The following is a 22,975-nucleotide window of genomic DNA, read 5'->3' on the forward strand; positions in this document are numbered from 1 at the left end:
CACCTGCCAAAGCCACCTGCAGATGGGGAGGGCCTGGCCATCAGGGCTCCTAACAGGCTGAGACCTTCAGGTCATTTGTCATTTGTCTGCAGTGTCATCCTTCACACTCATGTACAAATTCTCCAGGGTACGTGTGTGTTGGGTCCTGTTCATGGAGATGCTGCCTATTTCTCTAATATAGGCCGAGCCAAAATTCCCCCCACCAACCCGTGCCCTAACCCACCCTAATGAAACATAATGTGGTCACTATCCACAAACACCCTTCCTCCCTGTGATCACACGTTTCCCCCTCTCTCCCCTGTGCTGACAGCCCCCTGTCCTGACAGACTCAACTGCTCCTCCTTTCTGGAAGTTCCTCCCACCTGCCCCCTCACCTGTCCCTCCACTCACCTCCCTCAAGGAAGGGAGAGGGGACTGAAAAGTTCTGTTCTTCCCTTTCCCAGTGCCTGCAACACGGTGATTTTCTCGGTAAACTTTTTTATACTTAACTTATACATTAATATGTTTATTATATATTTTTCCCAACAGTTGAAGACAACTTAATTATGGTAAAGACACCCTTGAAGAGTTACTACATTCTGAAGCCCCCTCTTATTCTCTTATATGGCAATCAGTTCTTTTTACACTTGATCTGTTCCTGCCCCTGACTACAGCATAGGGATAATAAGGCACATGCCCTGTAACCTGCTGCGTGAGCTCATGGCCATGAGAAGACATTTACGGCACCTTGATGATTTGGAAAGGCCAAGTGTTCTTTTTTTTTTTTTTTTTTTTTAAATTTTTTTTCAACGTTTTTTATTTATTTTTGGGACAGAGAGAGACTGAGCATGAACGGGGGAGGGGCAGAGAGAGAGGGAGACACAGAATCGGAAACAGGCTCCAGGCTCCGAGCCATCAGCCCAGAGCCTGACGCGGGGCTCGAACTCACAGACCGCGAGATTGTGACCTGGCTGAAGTCGGACGCTTAACCGACTGCGCCACCCAGGCGCCCCTGGAAAGGCCAAGTGTTCTTGATACAGGATGAATTTTGTTTGGTCTCTGAGGCCATGAGCTGTGATCTGGTGTATGACCCTGCACCTAGTAAGTCTCATAGTGTCACTTATAGAATGGGCCCAGAAAATAAAGACACACTCCACCTCTGAGGTCTCAGCTGCCAAGCCAGCCAAGGAGAGAACCCAGGACATAATCTGGGATGGAGATGTTGGCCCCAGACCATGGGACCAGGCTGCTCCTCCCCTCTCTGTGGCCCTTGGGGCTGAGCCCTTCTCTGAAGCCACAAGGCTCCTCAGCAGCAGCCCCTGAGGCCTGGCTGATTTGCATGAACAGCAGGTCTCTCCAGCAAGGGGATAAGAGAGGCCCGTGAGGAACTTTGGCCAGCCTCTGGTCTTGGCAGCGGCATTGGGGTGCCTCCACCATGGCCTGGACCCCTCTCCTCCTCAGTGTCCTGGCATACTACACAGGTGCTGTGCCGAGACTCACACCCACCCCAGCCTCAGAGATTTGAGACAAGACTGGGTTTGACTCTGAGCTCAGCAGGACACTGCCTGTGGTGGGGGGGTCAGGGGGGGCAGGATGCTCATGACCTGCCGCAGGATGAGGGGCTGGAGTGGTGAAGTTCCCCCACTGTGCCCACTGGCTCTGTGTGAGCCCTGAGGGGCTGCATCTGACCAGAGAAAGGGGGGTGGAGTTCTTATTTGTTCACAGGCTCCATGCACCAGTGAAGCCTGGGGACCGCGGTGGCTGAGACTGATGGGACGGGGTACCCTGTCCACCCAGATTATCCTTAGATCTCAATCCCGGTCAGGCAGGTGGGAGCTTCCTAAGGATGAGACCCTAAGCTGAATGTCCACCTTTCCTTTTCTCTCTTGCAGGCTCCGTGACCTCAAACAGGCTGACTCAGCCCCCTTCCATTTCAGTGGCCCTGGGAGAGATGGCAAGGATCACCTGTGAGGGAAACAACATCGGAAATACATATGTTTCCTGGTACCAGCAGAAGCCGAACCAGGTGCCCCTGATGATTATTTATTGGGATAGCAACCGGCCCTCAGGGATCCCTGACCGATTCTCTGGCTCTAACTCTGGGAACACAGCCACCCTGACCGTCAGCGGGGCCTGGGCCGAGGACGAGGCTGACTATTACTGTCTGTCTGCTGACAGTAGTAGTAATGCTCACAGTGATACAGGCAGATGAGGAAGTGACACACAAATCCCTTCCCTGTCTGTGTCACACTGTCCTCCAGCCCCAGGAGGCCTGTAGACAAACCAATGAGCAGGTCTGGCCCAGGTCCCCAGGTCTGAGGTCTGCCTCCCCCTCCCAGCCCTGCAGGCAAGCTCTACAGAGGATGTCTAAGGGACAACACAAAAATTACTATTGCAATGAGATTCAATTTGTTTGAAGAGACAGAGCCACGACTGGACATGCTCTGTGCAGATGTGGACAACATTTCAAGGGGGCCACATCTCACTTCTGGAGATGAAAACTGCACTGGATGACACTGAGAACAGATTAGATGCTGCAAAAGAAGAGAGCAGTAAACTCAGTAACATCAAAATAGTAACCATCCAAAACGAAATAAGACACAAAGTCTGAAAGAAATGAACGTAGCCTCTGCTGGTGGCCGGACCCCTCATGCAGCCTACCAGGCATGTAACTGGAGTCCCCCAGCAAAGAAGATGGGGGAACAGAGAATGTGGGTAAAGAAATATTGGCCAAAAACGTCACAAGTATGGTGAAGACAATTGCTGGCATATTCAAATTTTTTTTTTCAACATTTTTTATTTATTTTTGGGACAGAGAGAGACAGAGCATGAATGGGGGAGGGGCAGAGAGAGAGGGAGACACAGAATCAGAAACAGGCTCCAGGCTCCGAGCCATCAGCCCAGAGCCTGACGCGGGGCTCGAACTCACGGACCGCGAGATCGTGACCTGGCTGAAGTCGGACGCTTAACCGACTGCGCCACCCAGGCGCCCCAATTGCTGGCATATTCAAGAAGTTCAACAAAGGTCAGGCTCAGGAAGCAGGAGGCACCACCAATGCCAAACACGTCACAGTCACACTGCTGAACACCAGTACAGAAGGGACATCTGTAAAGCAGCCAGAAGGAACATGCATGTCCTATGCTAAGAACAAATATGGTAAAAGCAGATTTCTTATTATAAGCCACGCAAGTAAGAAGACAGCAGACAAATATCTTTTAAAAACACCTATTAAAATATGTGTATGGGGCACCTGGGTGGCTCCGTCCATTGAGCGTCCAACTTCACCTCAGATCATGATGTTGCAGTTCGTGGGTTTGAGCCCTGTGGTGGGCTCTGTGCTGACAGCTCAAGCCTGGGGCCTGCTTCAGATTCTGGGTCTCTCTCTCTCTCTCTCTGCCCCTCCCCTGCTCTTTCTCTCTCTCTCTCTCTCTCTCAAAACTAAATAAAAACATTACAAAAAATTTTTTCATCAAAATAATTTTGTAAAATAGAAAAATCTGTCAACCTTAAATTCGTTATCCAGTGAAAATATCTTTCAAAAATGAAGCCAAATAAAACTTTCAGACTGTACAACTTTACATAATTGATCACCCACAGACCTTCACTGCAACAGAGAGTGACAGACACTCCTCAGAGAGAGGAGTACTATATCAGATAGCAACGTGAATCCACACAAAGGAATGAAAAACAGCAGCTATGGGAACTACATGGACCGATATAGAAACATCTGTCTTACATTAATGTTTCTAAAAGATCACTGTGTAGAGGCGCCTGGGTAGCTCAGTCCATTAAACATATAACTGTTGGGGCGCCTGGGTGGCTCAGCCGGTTAAGTGACTGGACTTTGGCTCAGGTCATGATCTCACAGCTTGTGAGTTCAAGCCCAGTGTCGGGCTCTGTGCTGATAGCTTAGAGCCTGGAGCCTGCTTCGAATTCTGTGTCTCCCTCTCTCTTACCCCTCTCCCACTCACAGTCTGTCTCTCTCTCTCAAAAAAAAAAAAAAATTTTTTTAAAAATTAAAATAAAAAATAACTGTGTAAAGCAAAATATAACAGCAATATACCCTAGTTCATGATGAATCTCAAATAAAACACATGACTGCCATAGCACAAAATTGGGGGGTGGGCGAGAAGAATGTATTTCAAAAGTCTTATGCTCCATGTGAAGTGATGTAAAATCACAGGAAGATAGACTTTGGGAGGTAGATTGGTGCTGTAAACCCTAAAGAAACCACTAAAATAAAACCTTTCGTAACAAAAAGAGTTATATCTCATAAGGTGTTTCGGGGTTCTCCAGGGATAACCAGTAGGAGATACACACAGCTGACCCTTGAACAACACGGGTTTCAACTGCTCGAATCCAGTTATACACAATGTTTTACACTACAGTAATGTAAACACATTCTTCTCTTCCTTATGATTTTCTCCCCAAATTCGTATGCTTTATTCCCACATGACAGCCAGGGGTGGGGAGTGCTGAACAGCCAGACAGGTGGAAGGACCTTCCTCCAGTAGAGGGTGCCTGTCCAGTCTGCATTCTGCCCAACCACATACATGGTTTTCAGGAAAACAGTAAGGGTACCTCAAGGAACACTCTGAGGAATGGGGTCTCAGTGGGGGGTGCACACCTGTGGAACTACGGGTAGCAGAGAAGTTTCTTCTCTATTACCAGGGCCCTTCTGTGGGACCTACCATGTCACCACACAGCCTTCTTGTCAATGAGGAACTTGGTGAAGTTCCATGTGATGGCATTTCCCAGCATGCCCCACCCTTGGGCTGGACTTCCATCCACATCCACAGCAGGAGGACCTTGCATTTCATGCAGATTTTGCTGTACATGGGGAATTTGACCTTATAGCCAGCAGTGAACTCTTTGATCTGCACATTACTCCCTGGCTGCTGCCTCCAACTGGCTCCATAAACCACACTCGGCATATGGGGCTCACAGGGCAAGGAGCTGAGTGTAGTTCACATCTGTGTTGCCTCATTGTTAGGGTATTATTGGTGACAATGCACAGGCACTCATGCAGATCAACCATGTGCCCATCAATGTCCTTAGCGGAGAATCAGTGCATGAGGTAAGCACAGCCTCCATCCTTGCTGGAGTCTCACATGGTGCTGGCCAGGCAGGGGCTCCCGGGGCCCTGCACAGCAGCACCAGCTACGTGAATTTTCTTTTTCTTTTTTAATGTTTACCTATCTCTTTTGGGGGGTGGGGGGAGGAGCAGAGAAAGAGGTGGAGAGAGAGAATCCTAAGTAGATTCCGAGCTGTCAGCACAAAGCCCTATGTGGGGCTCGAACTCACAAACCATGAGATCATGACCTGAGTCGAAATCCAGAGTCAGATGCTTAACTGACTGAGCCACCCAGGTGCCCTAGCTATCCTAATTTTCTTTTTTTTTTTTTTTTAATTTTTTTAATGTTTATTTATTTTTTGAGAGAGAGATTGACAGAGTGTGAGCAGGGGAGGGGCAGAGAGAGAGAGAGGAAGACACAGAATCTGAAGCAGGCTCCAGGCTCTGAGCTGTCAGCACAGAGCCCGATGCGGGGCTTGAACCGTGAGATCATGACCTGAGCTGAAGCCAGGCGTTCAACCAACTGAGCCAACCAGGCGCCCCTGAGCTATCCTAATTTTCTTAATTTTCTCTTAAAAACATTTTAAGCTCACTTTTTTGTGAGAGTACAATATATAATACATAGAACATATGAAATATATGTTAATCAGCTGTTTATGTTGTCAGCAAGGTTTCTCATCAATTGTAGGCTATTAGTACTTAAGGTTTGGGGGAGTCAAAAGTTATAAGCAGATTTGTGACTGCACAGGGGTCAGCACAACTAACTCCTGCTTTGTTCAAAATTCAACTGTAATACAAATTTTTCACAATGTGTTCCAAAAAATAGATGAATGTGATAGACTTCCTGACTGATTTTACGTAGCCATTGTTACAATGATACCAAAAATAGACATCACTAGAAAACTATAGACCAATACCTCTTACAAATATGCGCACAAAATCCTCAACAAAACACTATCAACCAAATCCAGCAACATATAGAAAGAATTAGACACCATGAGCAAATGGGACTTATTGCAACAATACAAGGTATTTTAACATACAAAAAAAAAAAAAAAGATTAATGTACTACATCATACCAATAGGATAAAATACAAAAATCACATGATTATCACAATAGATTCAGAAAGTGCATTTGACAAATCCAACATCATTTAATTAGAAAAACACTTAACAAACCAGGCATATAAAGCAACTTGCCTGTACTTGACAAAGGACATTTATAAAAGTCACGTAGCTAAAATCATACTAGATGGTGAAATACTGCATCCTTTTCCCTTTAAGATCAGAAATAGGAGGGGTGCCTGCTGGAAGCCAAGCTCTCCAACCAGCCTGACGGCAGGGCCCGGGCGGTGGATGGATCGGGACTGCAGGGCGGCCCATCGACAGTGAAGCTTCTTGCACTCCTGCTTTGATGTAATTTGGCCCTAACGTTGGTCGGGGCAGCCCCACGACCAATGAAAGTACCTGGGGAATTGTCTGTTGGGGAATTGCCCTCCACAGGTCCCCTGGGAGAAGAACCACTGGGGAAAGAAATAAGGTTCCGCAAGGAAATTGTGCGGCCCTACATCTAGCCCTTGCCACCCCCTATAAAGACTCCTCTACCTAAAGGAAGGATAGCCCCATATACTTCCCAGCCAAGGAGGGAACAAATGGATTCCAAAGCCCCACTCTGGCAACAAAGGAATGTATCTATGGGCACAAGTTACTCCAACCCCCAGGCCCACTTGGCCCCCAGGAGGCATTCCAGATGATGACTGAACTTAGTCGATTAAGGTACAGAATGGTTCATTAGTTCCTAGGTGCATTGTCTCTCTGGGAATGCATAAGGCGTGGGTTTCTAAGGCCCTCTTGGCCCCCTCCTGGCACCTCGGACTGAGGCGAATTCTTTTGTTCCTCAAACCACAAATGGTTCGGGGAAACAACTAAGAGGTCATGTCCCTGTAACTGTTCCACTTGAGATGTTGAGAAATAGATGACCTTTCATGAAAATAGCAAAGCAAATGCTTTATAGACTATAGATAAACGTAGATACATAATGAAAGTAATATGAAGAAATTAATCAATGAGCAAAGGGCAGGAGGGAACATCACAAGAAAATAACCATGTTGTTCCTTAATGGGTGATTACACATAGGAACATTTTTAGAATTAGGTAATGCCAGAAAACATAGATGACGCATGCTACAAGGAAATTGCTTACAAATATAGTGCCACGATAAAGCGGCCAGTCTAACACACTGCTGTTGTCTGTGTCCGTTTTATTTTTGTTTTATTTTATTTTCACTTTTTCGCCAACACTATTCATCCTTCGGGAACCCCTGGACCTGCTGGAGCTGGACTCCGGCAGGTGCCTGGGTGGCTCCGTTGGTTGAGTATCCAACTTCAGCTCAAATCATGCTATCAGGGTTCATGAGCTTGAGCCCTGCATCAGGCTCGCTGCTGTCAACACAGAGCCCACTTCGGCTCCTCTGTCCTCCCACCCTCTGTCTGCCCCTCCTCCCACTTGCCTCTCTTTCTCAAAAATAAATAAACATTTAAGGATCAGAAACAAGAAAGACAAGTGTGTTTTGTGCAGAAGCTCTGTCAGCCAGCTAAGTGTTCTCCTGTACCACAGCTGGTTACAGACTGTCCCCACTAAGCCACAGTTGTACGAGATAGAGAAAAGACAATGAATGCAGCGGGGGTTGGGGTCCTGGGCACTCGGGCCTCTTTCTCATGGGACTCATCTGTGCCTTCAGGACCTGGTAAAGCCTGATCTCATATTTACCTCTTCACACTGATGATGGAGAGCTGATGTGAATGCTCAGTCCTTGGCATGGTTGGTCACAAAGCACCAGTTCACACAGCTCAGGTTATAGGGTCATTTAGTGGCTCGTGATCAGCATACATCCTCTGCTAAGATTCAGTAGCAACCAAAATCTTGGGAGATGGAGGCTTCTATTTATACAGATGAAGTAATAATTGGTAGGGTGCCCATCTATTTCAGTTCCGGGAACATAGCATTAACTAGCCAACACCAACATAGGTGTCAAATGATTCTGATTACCATTTGGTCCCATTAATCATTATGGTAGCCATCCCCACCTTGTCCCTTATGATAAAGTGGAACTGCGGGCTTTGTAACAAAGCAAGGATCCCATCAACTACAACTTTGGTACCCGTTTCAGAGCTCAGAACCCTCAGAAAAGATATGTGTATATATTGTAAATATATGTGTACCTCTACACACACAAGCATACGTGCATCTACAAACGTACACACCACAAACAATAAATATGCATGTGCACACATATTCAATAGCATACTCACACGTCTATGTGTAAAACTATATAATATGAAGGGATGTGTGACAGGAATTTGATGTCATGCGGAACACACACACATGGGTGAGCTGCAGATAAGCCACAGTGACTCAGCTACAAAAGGCTCCTGCTTCCCTTTCAGTTTGCAGGGAAGCTCACACAGGGACTCCTCTTGTGAGTCCCCTTACCTGGAAACATACAACAATGAGAATTCTAACCCATCACTCCTGTCCCCGAGGTTATATGAGAAAATAATCATCTTGGAACTCAAATAGTTTTGAATCACAGACTCCTAAGGTCCTCACTTTCCCTGCATCCTCAGACAAACCAGACTCTTCTCCACAGGGACTATCTCCAGACACACTCTTTAGTTCTTGTTCCTTCTTCCCATCCTGACAGCAGCTCCAAGGTCACCTCTGCAGAGAGGCCTCCTCCAGCCTCTCACCACACAGCACCTGCCTGTCATCTTGTTTGATCTTAATTCATTGTCTACATAACACACAACACAGCACATTTTCCCATCACTATATGTATTCATTGATTTGTTGTGTTAATTATTATCCTAACTGGTCAGGAAATTGTTAATGCAATACATGCACATCTCAGTCAGAGGCATGAACATTCATAAGCTCATTTTTCTCCCACAAAAACAGCTCTGAAGTCAGATGTGTTTCTCCAGGTAGTCAGCAATTCCGTGAGGTCCCGAATCTGCTCACTTTCGGTCTCACCATCACTACTGTGGAGGACTTGCTTTTCATTGTTGTTGACAACAGACCTCGGAATGGCTGCTGCAGCGCCAACTATCACATCCATGGTCAAGAAGAAAGCACTGCACATTAAAAAAAAATTTCTTTAAGGGGCACCTGGGTGGTTCAGTTAGTTAAGCGTCCGACTTCGGCTCAGGTCATGATCTTGCAGTTTGTGCATTTGAGCCCCGGGTTGGGCTCTGTGCTGACAGCTCTCTCTCTCTCTGCCCCTCCCCTGCTCACACACACTCTCTCTGTCAAAAATAAAACTTTAAAATTTTTTCAATTGAAAAAGAAAGGCACTGCATGTATCTAGGCTGGTTTTCCTTCACAAGAGCAAGTGTCTCAGGAAAGAACCCCAGCTGACTGACACATCCATGGGCAAGCACTGGGCCACAAGGTCAATTGTGGCCCGGGAAGACCTGAGAATAGCAATGGTCTGGCTTTTAAATGAGTATTCAAGACAAGATCCAGATAGAGACTGTCTGCTGTATCACCAAAGCATGTGTTGTCCAATATACTGCCCCACAAACAAGATGGAAATTCTGGGACAGGGACTGGGTCTTGTTCACACTCATTTCCCAGGATGGAATGTCTGCCAGACAAAGTGGGTCAATAAATGCTTGCTGGTGAGAGCTCTCCTGTCTCCAACCTTGGACTAACAGCCACCACTGCCCTATTTTAGCCCTGCACCAGCAGCCAGAACCAGTAGGAGGAGGACTCTGAGTCCTGTGTCCCCTGGTGCCAAGCCCCAGACCCACATACATGACCACCCACCACCCAAGGTACGTGTAGAAATACCTCCTGTGCACCTTGCTTTCTCCTCCTCCAAATGAGCCTGCGCATACATTCATGAGTAATCTGATCCCTTCCTGCCTCATCTTGAGACTGGCAGGGGCTACTTAGAGGCAGGCAATTCCTCCCCTGGGGCCAGCAGTCCATGGAACAGGGAATCCTGCTCTCAACTGTGGATTCTGAACCTCCACCTGACAAAGGACTTCCCTGAGCCCCCAGCAGCCCTGTGTAGTGGCCACCAGGGGGCAGCAGAGATCACCTGGCAAAGCCACCTGCAGATGATGGGGGAGGGTCTGGGCATCAAGGCTCCTAACAGGGAGGAAAGGGTGGGTCTCCAGAACCTGAGACCTGAGGGGAAAGGTGTAGGTTTTCTGCAGTATCACCTTGACACTGATCTACAGTTCTGACTCGGGGTGTCTCACATCTGTCTTCTGTAGAATTTGCCTCTACCTCTAAGCACAGGTCCAGCACTCCATGCCTCTCCAGCCCACCTCATTTCTGTTAAACTCAGTCACTGTCAAACCTACCTCAAGCTGGGTCTGCCCCTGGTAGAGTGCATCCTGGGGGTACTGAGGCACAGCATCTATGATCTGTCTCAGCAGATCTCCCCAAGAATAGACACTACAGCACCTCAAGGGCTCCTTAAAATTCCATGTGCACTTAGCAAGGGAGGAATTTGTTCAGGTTTGATGCTCACACACAGTGATCTGGGGTAGGACACTGCACTGACCTAAGCCTCCCATGGTCACCCAAGGGCAAAGACAGAACACAACCTGGGGTGGAGATGTCAGACTGAACTATGGGATCAGAGAGTAGATCAGAAGCCACTTGGATGAGGATGGGTCTGCATGGGCTGCCACTTCCCTCTCTGTGCCCCTTGGAACTGAGTCCTTCTCAAAAACCACCAAGTTTCTTAGCAGCAGTCCCTGAGCCCTGGCTGATTTGCATGAAGAGCAGGTATGTCCAGCAAGGGGATAAGGGAAGCCTCGAAGGAAATCTGCCCAACCTTGGATCTCGGGAGCAGAATTACATTACCCCCACCATTGGCCTGGACCCCTCTCCTCCTCAGTCTCCTTGCTTACTGCACAGGTGCTGAATCCAGGATCACACCCACCCCAGCCCCACAAATCTGGGACACACCAGGCCTTGATTCTGACTTCAATAGAAGGCTACCTGTGGGAAGTAGGATGCTTATGACCCTGCTGCAGGAGGAGGGCTAGAGGGGTCAAATCCCCCACTGGGCTCACTGGCTCTGTGTGAGCCCTGAATGGCTGCACCTGCCCAGGGAAAGGAGCCAGGGGGTTCCTGTTTGTACAAAGGCTCCATCCACCAACCGGGCTCTTGGGTTCCATGGGGCCAGAGAGCCCCTGGAGCTCAATCACTGTGAGAGAGATGAGGGTTTCCTATAGATGAGACCCAAACCTGGAAGCCTACCTATTCTTTTCTTTCTTGCAGGGTCCGTGGCCTCCTACATGCTGACTCAGTCTCCTTCCATTTTGGTGACCTTGACCCAGACAGCCAGGATCACCTGTAGGGGAAACAACAGTGGAAGTAAAAGTGTTTACTGGTACCAGCAGAAGCCTGGCCAGGCCCCTATGTTGGTCATCTGTTACGGCAGGAACCGGCCCTCAAGGACCCCTGACCAATTCTCAGGCACCAACTCAGGGAACACGGCCACCCTGATCATCAGTGGGGCCCAGACTGAGGATGAGGCTGACTATTACTGTCAGGTGTGGGACAGTGGTAATGCTCACAGTGACACAGACAGACCAGGAACACACACCCCTTCCCCGTCTGTGTCACATTTTCCTCTGGAAGACATGTGCACAAAGCAATCAGCAGGTCTGACCCAGGTGCCCAGACCCAAGGTCCGCAGACCTCTGTATCCACCCACCCTTCATGCAGTTCCTGAGGGTGATTTGGTGACACAGTGACACCCCACTGTGGTGTCACCCCTCTCCTGGGTTCACACATGCACACACCTCTGCCTGGAGTCCCTGACAGCTCACAGGGGTCGTCCTCACTGGGAGGAACTTCACTGCTCTTTGTTCAGACAACTGCCTCCCCAGGTTTCTGTCCCTTCTCAGAGAGGTTCAGGTGAATGCTGATCTGAGGCCCCAAGGCCCTGCCTCAGATATAGATATCCTGAAAGGTCCCAGCTTTAGAGATCCCTGCAGGGATGAGGCCTCATCTGATGTCTCACTCTGTGTGGGTTGCTTCCCCCTCTGCCCAGTCTGACCTCCATCCTCCTTCCAGATCTCCTACACATGCACTTCTCCATCTCAGAGTCTGCTTCCAGGAACCCAGTCCAGGATGGCCAGCATCTCCAACACAGACTGCAGGGAACTGTGGAGGCCACTATATAAACACAAAGCTCTGGTTTCTCCCTGAAAAACCCATTACATGTGTCAAAATCCCCAACAGATCAGTTTGTTCCCTGTATTTTTAAACAATGACAAAAATGAAGATACACTAGCTACTCTGGGTTCTGACAGACAGTTGGGAGGGTCACATCCATCCTGATTGTGAATAAGGGACATTGGGGCAGTTGCCTCCTCCTACAAAGTGACCAGAAGATACTCAATCCCATAAGGGAGACACAAAGTGGGTGCTTCCTCACTTCTCCCCCACAGATCTTGTAAAAGGTTCTCTCCTTATACCCACCTACCCAAAAATATAGACAGAAAACCATTCTGTGAAAAACAGTTCAGCCTGTAAATGCTGTCAATGCTGACAATTAATAAGCTACCACAGTCCCCCGTCATCCACATGAAATTCACCCACATCCCCACAAACTACAGTTTCCAATTAAGATAATGCCGGCAGCCATGTTTCCACCAAATATGATGAAACCACCCAGCGAACAATTACAAATATGTTCAGCCCTTCCTCCCCAAGAGGATTGTGGGCTAGGTATATTTATTTGTGTCCCAGCTGATTTGCTATCCTGTAACTTCATATTGAGATAGAAATCTAGGTATTGTTAACACATCTGATGTTAGATAATAATGGGATGAGACAGGAGAATAAAACAGAAATATATGATTAATATATATCCAATCATATTCATACAACATAAGGAAGATACACTTGTTACTTCTAATGTCCTCATTTCTCCCAGTATCCTGTGGTCAGAGTAGTGTCCATAATTACCTACTTCACTACCCACCCCATATCCACCTTGACCACAGCAATTATCTGAGTTAGTCATGATCCCTGCCAGTTCAGATGAACCAAATCTTCATTCTGGAAGATTCATCCCTTATCAGGCCTGCTGAACTGAATTGTGGTACATTTATGACTGTGATCAGAGATGCAAGGTGTATTAGGGGACCTCCTGAATCCATACATACCCCTGCTCACCCCAGTTGTGTAGTAGAAACCTAGCTCCCCCATGAAGTCTCCGTGAATCACTCCAGCCAGTGCCCCCACTTTTCCTAATGATTCACTCCCAGAAGTAGGCAAAAGGGGTCATGGCACATTCTCACCCACCAGCCCAGGGCAGCCAACATCCCACTGGGAATTCACCCACCCCCAACACACAACCCACATAGCTGGTGAAAAAGTTCAACTTAACCACACCATTATGGCACCTATAGTTTGTTCAAGTTCAGTGACCAGGGCAGGACAATTAAGCCTCAAGTCCCAGGTGGCCTAGTAGGACCTGGTTAGACAAGCAGAAGGAATAAGATTGTCCATGGTGGCTTAGACCAGAGCATGAAGCTCAGTGAGCACACAGTCCTCTTGGTGGGGGAGGGGCACAACAGATGTAGGTGCAGCAGGTCTGGGTGGGGCCCGGACATCTGCATGTGGAACAGCTCCCAGGTGAGCTAAGGGTGCTGGTCCTCTGAGGACCGCACTGCCAGTGGTTTCACTCTTGCTCACCTACTAGTTCGTCCCAGCACAGATGAATGGCCCACAGGGGGGCACAGTGTGCGGCACAGGTGCCCTGCTCTCCCTCCCACCCAGGGTCCATGCGGTCAGGGCTCTGCACTCGCCTGGGTCCACATTGCTGTCTCCCCTCAGGCTTGAGCCATCAGTCCTGACTCAGCGTCCTCTTCTTCCTCCAGCCCCCTCCCCTCTCCTCTCCTACAGGTTCTGTGTCTCCCCTGACCTGAGACAGATTCCTTCCGTGTCTGTGGCCCTGGTCAGAGCAAGGATCCCCTGCTCTGGAGATAAGCTCAGGAGTGAAAATGCGTATTGGAACCAGCAGAAGCCAAGCCAGGACTCCGAGGAATTCTGAGGATCCTACATAGGGGCATGGTCACCCTGAGCATCAGCCAAACCCAGGGCCAGGACAAGGCTGACTATCGCTATACCACTTACCAAGTCAGTTGGGAGGAGCTGGCAGTGACTCGCAGTGACAGGATGGGTGATGGGACAGAAATCCCCCTGCCCTGGCCTGACTCTCACTCTCACCCACCTTTTGAGCAGCTGCAGGTGAGGCCTCAGGGTCAAGTGTCCTCCCTGGTCCTGGCCCAGCCCCTGCAGAGTTGGAGAGTCCAGCAAGTTCTACACCCTGTCTCTGTTTATCATGCTGAACAATGGCAGAGTTGGGAGGCTATTCTGACCATGGCTGTAATTAGGTTCCATGGTAAAGAACAAATATTTAGGGTGTCATTATATACCACATGAGCCCAGATGTAACCAGGTGTCACTCAGGAGGGAAGACAGCTCTCTCAGACAGCACAGTCCTCTCCTCCTGGGTACAGGCAGCCTGGATGGTCCCCAGGGATTATGTCTCCTCTGGTTCCTGGATGAGGCATCCCACATCCTGAAGGGCTAAGGTTCATGAAGAGGGGAACAGGACCCTCCTGCCCCAGGCCACTCCCTCCTTAGGTTTTACAGAAACTGTGGAAGAAGTGCAGACACCATCTTGGGTCCCACATGGGGACTTACTCCTACCACCACTGTCCTCCCATTGTCCCAGATCCCATCACCTGCAGGTCTGACCCTCAGCTCAGGGTCCTCTCCCAGCCACCCTTCCCTCTCAGATGCACCCCCCTTCATGTTCCTGCTCAGCTCAGTTAGTAGTGGGATGTTGGAGAAAGCAGTGATAGGTAATCCATGTGGGACCCCAGACACAGCGACAGGACCAGAGGCACATGTAGCACCCTAGTCCTTGTGGCTGCATTTGGATAAGGGAGGAGCAGAGAATAGTAACCACTTCCCTGAGTGGCCCAGCCCCCAGGTGACTTAGGTAGAACCCACGGCTGATCTGAGCCCACCTGTGTCAAACCCCCACCCCAGCATCTTCCTCTCAGAGGCCCCTCTATGAGCCCATCAGCTGCCAAGGGACCCTGGCTTATTACCTGGAAATGGACTCTTACGACACCTGACCACACCCTCTGTGCCCCAAATGCTCACCTTAGGAGAAAACACCATACAGGCCCTTATCTGGATTGGAAATTCAGGTCCCTCAGGTTTGTCCTCTGCTTTCAGATCCTCTAGCCACCCCTCTGCTTCTCCCGAGGGCGCTACTGGGCTTTTCCCACATGATTCTCACTGCTTGTTTATTCTTTCCGTACATCACTAGAGTAGCTGCAGAGTTACCACTTTGAGAGGACTCTGTCTTGTTCATACAAAATTCTCTTGATGGAATATGTGCAAGAACAATGTGGGTCTGAATAAATGTCCACTCTGTGAATGTTGTCCTGTTTCTGTCTCTGCGGCATTAGTCCCAGGTCACCCCACACACACACACCAGCCCTGCATCTATAGTTGGAACCAGTAAGAGCCATCCTCTGAGTCCTGTGTCCCCCAGTGCTAAGCTGTTGTCCCACATGCATGACCTCCCACCATCCCCAGGGACAGGTGCAAAGACGCCTCACCGAAACCTGGGCTCTCCTCCTCCAAATGAGTCTATTCATGTTTTCATGGGTAATCTGGGGCCCTCATGCCAGGACGTGAGGCAGGCAGGAGCCATGCATAGAAAAGTCATTCCTCCCTGGGGCAGCAGTCTATGGAGCAGGACTCAGCATCTGAGCTGTAGGTTAGGAATCTACACTTTACAAGGGAGGCCCTAGCACCTCCAGCAGCCAGTGTGGACTGGCCACCAGGGGGCAGCAGAGATCACCTGCCAAAGCCACCTGCAGATGGGAGAGTCTGGCCATTAGGGCTTTTAACAGGCAAGAGGGGTTAGCAACCAGGACCTGAGACCTTCAGGTTATTTGTCATTGGCCTACAGTGTCATCCTTCACTCTCAAGTACACATTCTTCAGGGTATATGTGTGTTGGGTCCTGCTCATGGAGATATTGCCTATTTCTCTAACACAGGTAGTGGTACTTGGTCTGCCACCAACTCACATCCCAGCTCACTTTAATGGAGCTAAAGCACTGTCACTGTCCACAAACACCAGTGCTCCCTGTGAGCACGTTTCCCACTCCCTCCCCTTACCCTGACAGACACAGCTGCTCCTCCTTCCTGGAAGTTCCCCTACCTGTCCCTCCACTCATCTCTCTCATGGGAGGGAGAGGGCACTGAAAATTCAGTTCTTCCCTGTTCCCAGTACCTGCAACACTGTAATTTCTCGGTAAAGTTTTTTTGACTTAACTTGTAAAGTAAAATATTTATTACGTTTTTTTTTTTTACAACTGAACACAACTTAATTATGACAAACATTCCCTTGAAGAGTTACTAAACTTTGAAGCCCCCTCTCATTCTCATATACAGCGATCATTTCTTTTCACACTTGATCTGTCCCTGTCCCTCACTGCAAAATGGGGATACTAAGGCACAGTGCCCATAACCTGCTGCGGGAGATTACACCCGAGAGCCAACTCTTACAGCACCATTAGTAACTCCATATGCTCTTGACAGAGGATGAATTTTATTTGGTCTCTGTGGCCCATGACCTGTGATCTGGGGTAGGACCCTGCACTTCTGTGAGCCTTATAGTGTCACTTACAGAATGTGTTCAGAAAATAAAGACACACTCCACCTTTGAGGTCTCAGTGTCCAGGCCAGCCAAGGAGCAAACCCAGGACATGAACTGGGAGGGAGATATCAGCCCCAGACTGTGGGACCAGGCTCCTCCTCCCCTCTCTGTGTCCCTAGGGGCTGAGCCCTTCTCTAAACCCCTGAGGCTCAGCTTATTTGCATAACCAGCAGGTCTCTCAAGAAAGGGGATAAGACAGGCCTGGGAGGAACTTTGCACAGCTTCTGGGGTCTTGGTAGCAGCATCATGGCACTTCCACCATGGCCTGGACCCCTCTCCTCCTCAGTGTCCTGGCATACTACCCAGGTGCTGTGCCCAGGCTCACACCCACCCCAACCTCAGAGATATAAGACAAAACTGAGTCTGACTCTGAGTTCAGCAGGGAGCTGTCTGGGGTGGGGGTGGGGGTGGGGGGCGGAGGGGCAGGATGCCTATTACACTGTATGGGATGAGGGCCTAGAGGGGTGTAATCCCTCCACCTGTGCTCACTGGCTCTGTGTGAGCCCTGAGGGGGTGGTCCTGAGCAGAGAAAGGCGTGGATGGGTTCTCATTTTCAAGACTCCATCCACTAGCCAGCCCCATAAGCCTCTGGGACTGAAACTTATAAGAGGAGTCACCCTAGAGCCCAGAGAATTCCTAGAGCTCTATTCAGGCCAGGCAGCTTAAGGGATTTCCTGGAAATGGGTCCTTCATCTTCCAGCCCAACTCATTTTTTCTCTCTTGCAGGTTCTGTGGCCTCCTAAATGCTGACTTAGCCCTGCTTGGTGTCAGTGACCCTGGGACAGACAGCCTGGATCACCTGTGAGGGAAACAACACTGGGGGTAAAATGTTCACTGGTACTAGCAGAAGCCAGGCCAGGCACATGCTGGTTATCTGTTATGATATCGATCGGTCCTCCGGGATTCCTGACCCATTCTCTGGCTCCAACTCAGGGAACATGACCACACTGACCATCAGTGGAGCCGGGACTGAGAATGAGGCTATTACTGTCATGGGTGGAACAGTGGTAATGTTCACAGTGAGACAGGCAGTCAAAGAAATGAGACACAAATCCCTTGCCCATCTGTGCCACACTCTCCTCCAGCCCCAGGAGGCCTTTGGACAAAGCAATGAGCAGGTCTGACCCAGGCCCCCAGATCTGAGTCTCCAGAACCCCCCCAGCTCACCAGGCTTGCTCTGCACAGGGTGGATCAGGGAAGGATAGGCCCACAGTTATTGTGACTATGTTTCATTTGTTACTGTGAGTGGAGGAATGACTGAACAGGTTAGAAGACATGGAAGATATTTTCTAAAGACCAAATCTTTTAAAACTTCCCAAAATGAAAATTACATGATTTGAAACACACTGATATTGTCAGCAGATTTGACGCCACAGAAGAAGAGATTAGTGCAAAAAATTAGTGCAAGAGCAAAACCTAGAAAAAAATGAACAAGGCCTCAGTGTGCTTAAGACAACCTCATGTGGCCTAAAGTGTGTAACTAGAGTAACTGAGGAAGAGAAGATGGGGAGCAGGTGGTTAATAGAAAAAAAAAAAACATTTAAAGAAATAATAGCCAAAAATATTCAAAATTGGTAAAACTAATTAGCCAGGATATCCAAAGCTGAACAAACCTCTGACACAGGGAACATGAGAAACAGCACAATACGCATCATAATGAAATTGCTACAAACCCGTGATGCAGACACCCTCACAGCCTGAGAGGAGACGTGTTCCTACAGAGGATACAAAGGAACCAGCTTCATGCTAAGAGCATAGTTCTCGTTACGTGTCGTGTAAGCAAGAAAACAAAATATTTGTCACAGACTCTGAGTCTAAAGTTATCTCTTGTCTAGCAAAAGAGCAGGACACAGGATTGAAAGCAAGAGATGCCTAATGCCCGGGAAAAGACAAGAGCCCCAAATAAGGGTCCTTGCCCCATTTTTATTAGGATCAGAAGGCTTACAAACATGGTGATGGATGTGCACAAAGGGACAATGAATCTGTGAACATTAACTCGTGATGGAAAGGGGGTCTTGAAGATATTCGTGGTTAGGGGTTTGGGTTAATACAAAACAAAATCCGGACACCGGGAAGTCGGGAGGAAGGTTGTTTACAGCGGACACGAGGCAGCACCCCTGTTTATCTTAGCCTCGGGTATAAGACAGGTAGGGGGAATAACCTCAGGTTGACAAGACACCTTTTCTTTTGTTAACCATCTCCGCTCTGGGCTGCTTTGCCTGCAGTGCAGCAGTCCATAGTCCAATTCACCAATTTACCTAACCTGGCCCTATTCTCCTGTGAAAGCAGCTTTTCTGCTATAGTACTAAATTTGGGGTGCTTTCACCCTGAATATCTAATCTTGTTATTCCTATGTATTGGGCACCTTTGGGGTGCTTTCACCCTGAATATCTAATCTTGTTATTCCTATGTATCGGGCACCTCTGTACCAAAGACAGAGTGCCTTTGCCTCTCTCTGTCTCTATTTTGGGGGGCTCTGCACCCCTTCCCTATTTTGGGGTGCCTTCGCATCTCCCTATTCCTGGCAACTTTGTGCCTTCCTATGCTCGGGGTGCCTTTGCACCCCCCTATTCTTGGGGTGCCAGTCTGATTTACCCAAACTCAGGTGTGAGCATTTTATGACTTTGTATTTCTTTATGCCTTGTTAACCCATTGGTGTAAACCCAGGGGATTCCTAAGCTGATCCCCCACAATACTAAAAAACAAACAAAAAAAACCCCAACTTGTCAACCTTGATCTTTCTCCCACTGAATATGTCATTGAGAAGGAAAGACAAAATAAAACTTTCACAGATTGCAAACCTCACGAAACTGACCACCCACAGACCCTCACCACAGCAAAAGTAAAGGACGCCCCTTGACAGAAGGAAAGGGTGACAGAGAGGAATGAGAATCTACACAAAGATTTTAAAAAGCATCAGATATCATAACCACATATATAAATATAAAAACCTTTTATTGGTTAATGCCTATAACAGGTATTCAACTGTTTATAGCAAAGATACTAACAATATATTTTGATTTTTGGAGTAAAAATAAAAATATGACAATGAGGACAGAAATGATAGGGGAGAGAAGACCATGTTATGACATCCTTATTCTGCACGTAAATGACTCATGTCACTGGGAGGGACCTTGATAAGTTAGACGTGAGTGCTGGAGGGCTCCTGGGTGGCTCAGTCAGAAGTGTCTGACTTTGAGGTCATGATCTCACAGTTCATGAGTTCGAGCCCCACGTCGGGCTCTGTGCTGACAGCTTGGAGCCTGGAACCTGCTTTGCATTCTGTGCCTCCCTCTCTCTCTGCTCCTCCCCCACTTGTGCTCTCTCTCTCTCTCTCTCTCTCTCTCTCTCTCTCCCTCAAAGATTAATAAACATTAAAAAAAAGTTTAAAAAAAAGAAGTGAGGGCTGGAAATCATACAGAAACAATGATAACAAAACCATTTTAACAACAAAGACTAAGAGCTAATAAAGTGCATAACTTTGGATTCTGCAGGAAATACAGATTCCAATGGACAAATATCTCACTTTGTTCGGGGAACAATGATAAGTATTCCAGCAGATGTACCATTAGCAGAAAATCAAGAGGAGGATGGTGGATTTACATCTTTAAAATACTGAAAGAAGAAACAAAACTGAGTATTTCATCTAGGGAAAATGTCCTTCAAAAATGGAAGCTAAATAGGTGCACCTGGTGGCTCAGCTGGTTAAGATTCTGACTCTTGATCTCAGCTCAGCTCGTGATCTCTTCATTTGTGAGATGGAGCAGGGCGTCCGCCTGCTTAGGATTCTCTCTCTCCCCCTCCCCAGCTCGTGCTCACTCTCAAAACAAATATATAAACTTTAAAACATTTAAAAATTTTTTTAAATTAAAAAAATTAAGTGGTGCCTGGGTGGCTCAGTTGGTTAAGCATCCGACTTCAGCTCAGGTCATCATCTCACAGTCCAGTCCATGAGTTCAAGCCCCGCATAGGGCTCTGTGCTGACAGCTCAGAGCCTGGAGCCTGCTTGGGATTCTGTGTCTCCCTCTCTCTCTGTGTCCCTTCCTCACTCATGCTCTGTCTCTCTCTGTCTCAGAAATAAACATTAAAAACTTTTTTTAAGAAAAAATTAGAAAACAAAAATGGAGGCTAAATAAAACGTTTCTACCCATGCAAAAACTGACAGAGGTTCTCTTCAGTGAGACCCATATAAAACCAATAATCATGGACATCCCTCAGGCAGGAGGAAATGATTCCAGAAAGAATCTAAAGCTACAAAATGAATGCAAAAATCAGAAATGCTAAGTGCAGGGATAAATACTGAGACTGTGTATTATCTAAATCTCTTTAAAAGATAATTCACCATGTAAAGCAAATATAATAAGTATGTATGTTGGAACTTATAATACAGCTAAAAGTAATAGGTGTGACAATGGTAGGGAATAAGCTAAGAGACAAAGCTAGAATTATGTTCTCAGATTCTATGTCATGTGGTATAACATCACCTAAATGTAGGTTTTGAGGAGTTACTAATAAGACAGCAAGAACTTATAGCTAATTAGTAGAAAAAAGGAGACAAAATGGAATCATTAAAAATGCTCCATTAATACAAAAAGAAGAGAGAGAGAGAAATGCACAAAAGAAACAAAACACGGCACGAAGAAGAAAGAAATAGCAAGGTGGTATATATAAACGATATTGCTAATCACATTTTTAAAATGGTCTTATAACCACAATTAAAGACAGAGATTATCAAATTGAGTCAATTTGATAACAAATTAAGTCTACATATAAAAGCATACAGTAAACAAAAGATACTAATACTTAAGCAAAGTCCGAGACAAGTTCCCAACCAATTCTGCTCCACAATGTGGAACATAAAAAATTTGCAGGGGCGCCTGGGTGGCTCAGTCGGTTAAGCGTCAGACTTCGGCTCAGGTCATGATCTCACGGTCCGTGAGTTCGAGCCCCGCGTCAGGCTCTGTGTTGACAGCTCGGAGCCTGGAGCCCGTTTCAGATTCTGTGTTTCCCTCTCTCTGCCCCTCCCCTGTTCATGGTCTGTCTCTCTCTGTCTCAAAAATAAATAAACGTTTAAAAAATTTTTTAAAAAATGTGCAGGGAACAGAAAGACAAACTGGAAAGATGAACACTTAAGAATAGTTGGGATGGGAAGGATGCCTGGGTGTCCAACTTTTGATTTCATTCAGGTCATGATCTCATGTTTCCTGAGATCAAGCCCCACATCAGGCTCTGTGCTGACAGCGTGGAGCCTGATTCTCTCTCACCCTTTCTCTCTGCCCCACCCCCCCCCTTTCTCAAAATAAAAACAATAAGCATTTTAAAAAACAGAGATGGTAGAGATTGTAGTATTAATAATAAAGACTTAGGTGCACATGTGAACATCAGTACTAGAAACATCACCTATTCCCACCATGACCCAACTGCATTAACTGGGATGCGGAAACATCAGACTGGATTCCTAAGTGGACAGAAAAGGGGTGGATATAGGATATCACACATGGCTCCTAGACCACGACCCTTTGCAAATTCAAATGCAAAAAAAACAAAACAAAAACAAAACACTTCAGTTTACCCTGCACTCTCCCTTGTAACAATGGGCCAGGCTAGGGCATTTCACCCTTGGACACATATGGGAATCACACCTGTCCTGCCTCCTGCACCGTGTACGTGACCTGTGTGTGCTGGGCTGGGGAGAGCAGGGGGGCAGCTGCCTGGGGGAGGCTGGGCTCCCTGGTCCACACCCTTTCTCAGGTGACAGGTGCTTTGGGGTGAGCTGACCTGCAGGGGGGAAGCTCCTGGTCTGAGTCCTCCTCCACCAGCAGGGGGCAGCAGAGCTGCAGCAGGAGCAGCAGGACAGAGGCTGGGGCTGCCCAGGTGGAGCCTCACAGGGACACCAGGCCTGGGGGGCAGCAGGTGTCTGTCCAGGGTTCAGTCATCAGAAGAGAGTCGGGATGATCCATCCTATCCCTTCAGGCTCTAGGGGCCACATTCTGGGGGTCAGACCTACACAGTGTCACCCAAGACACTGTAGGGGTCTTGACACAGTTAATGCTTTGCTTGGGAATGCCAGTCCCCTCAGTGTCCACCAGTGTTCCCAGGGAACTGACTCTGTGCTGGGCACATCCAGAGATGGCCTGA

General features: G+C 47.9%; 2 gene segments (V, D, J or C); both read left to right on the forward strand.

Moving 5' to 3' along the window:
* Positions 1-22,975, forward strand: part of LOC131489659 (immunoglobulin lambda-1 light chain-like) — a 205,062-nt gene that overhangs the window by 134,786 nt on the left and 47,301 nt on the right.
* LOC131489698 (immunoglobulin lambda variable 3-9-like) lies at positions 1,305-2,206 on the forward strand. The segment is given in 2 exon segments: positions 1,305-1,460; positions 1,872-2,206. Coding segments are annotated over 2 exon segments (366 nt in total).

Source organism: Neofelis nebulosa, chromosome 11 (assembly GCF_028018385.1).
Source record: "Neofelis nebulosa isolate mNeoNeb1 chromosome 11, mNeoNeb1.pri, whole genome shotgun sequence".
Lineage (NCBI taxonomy): Eukaryota > Metazoa > Chordata > Mammalia > Carnivora > Felidae > Neofelis > Neofelis nebulosa.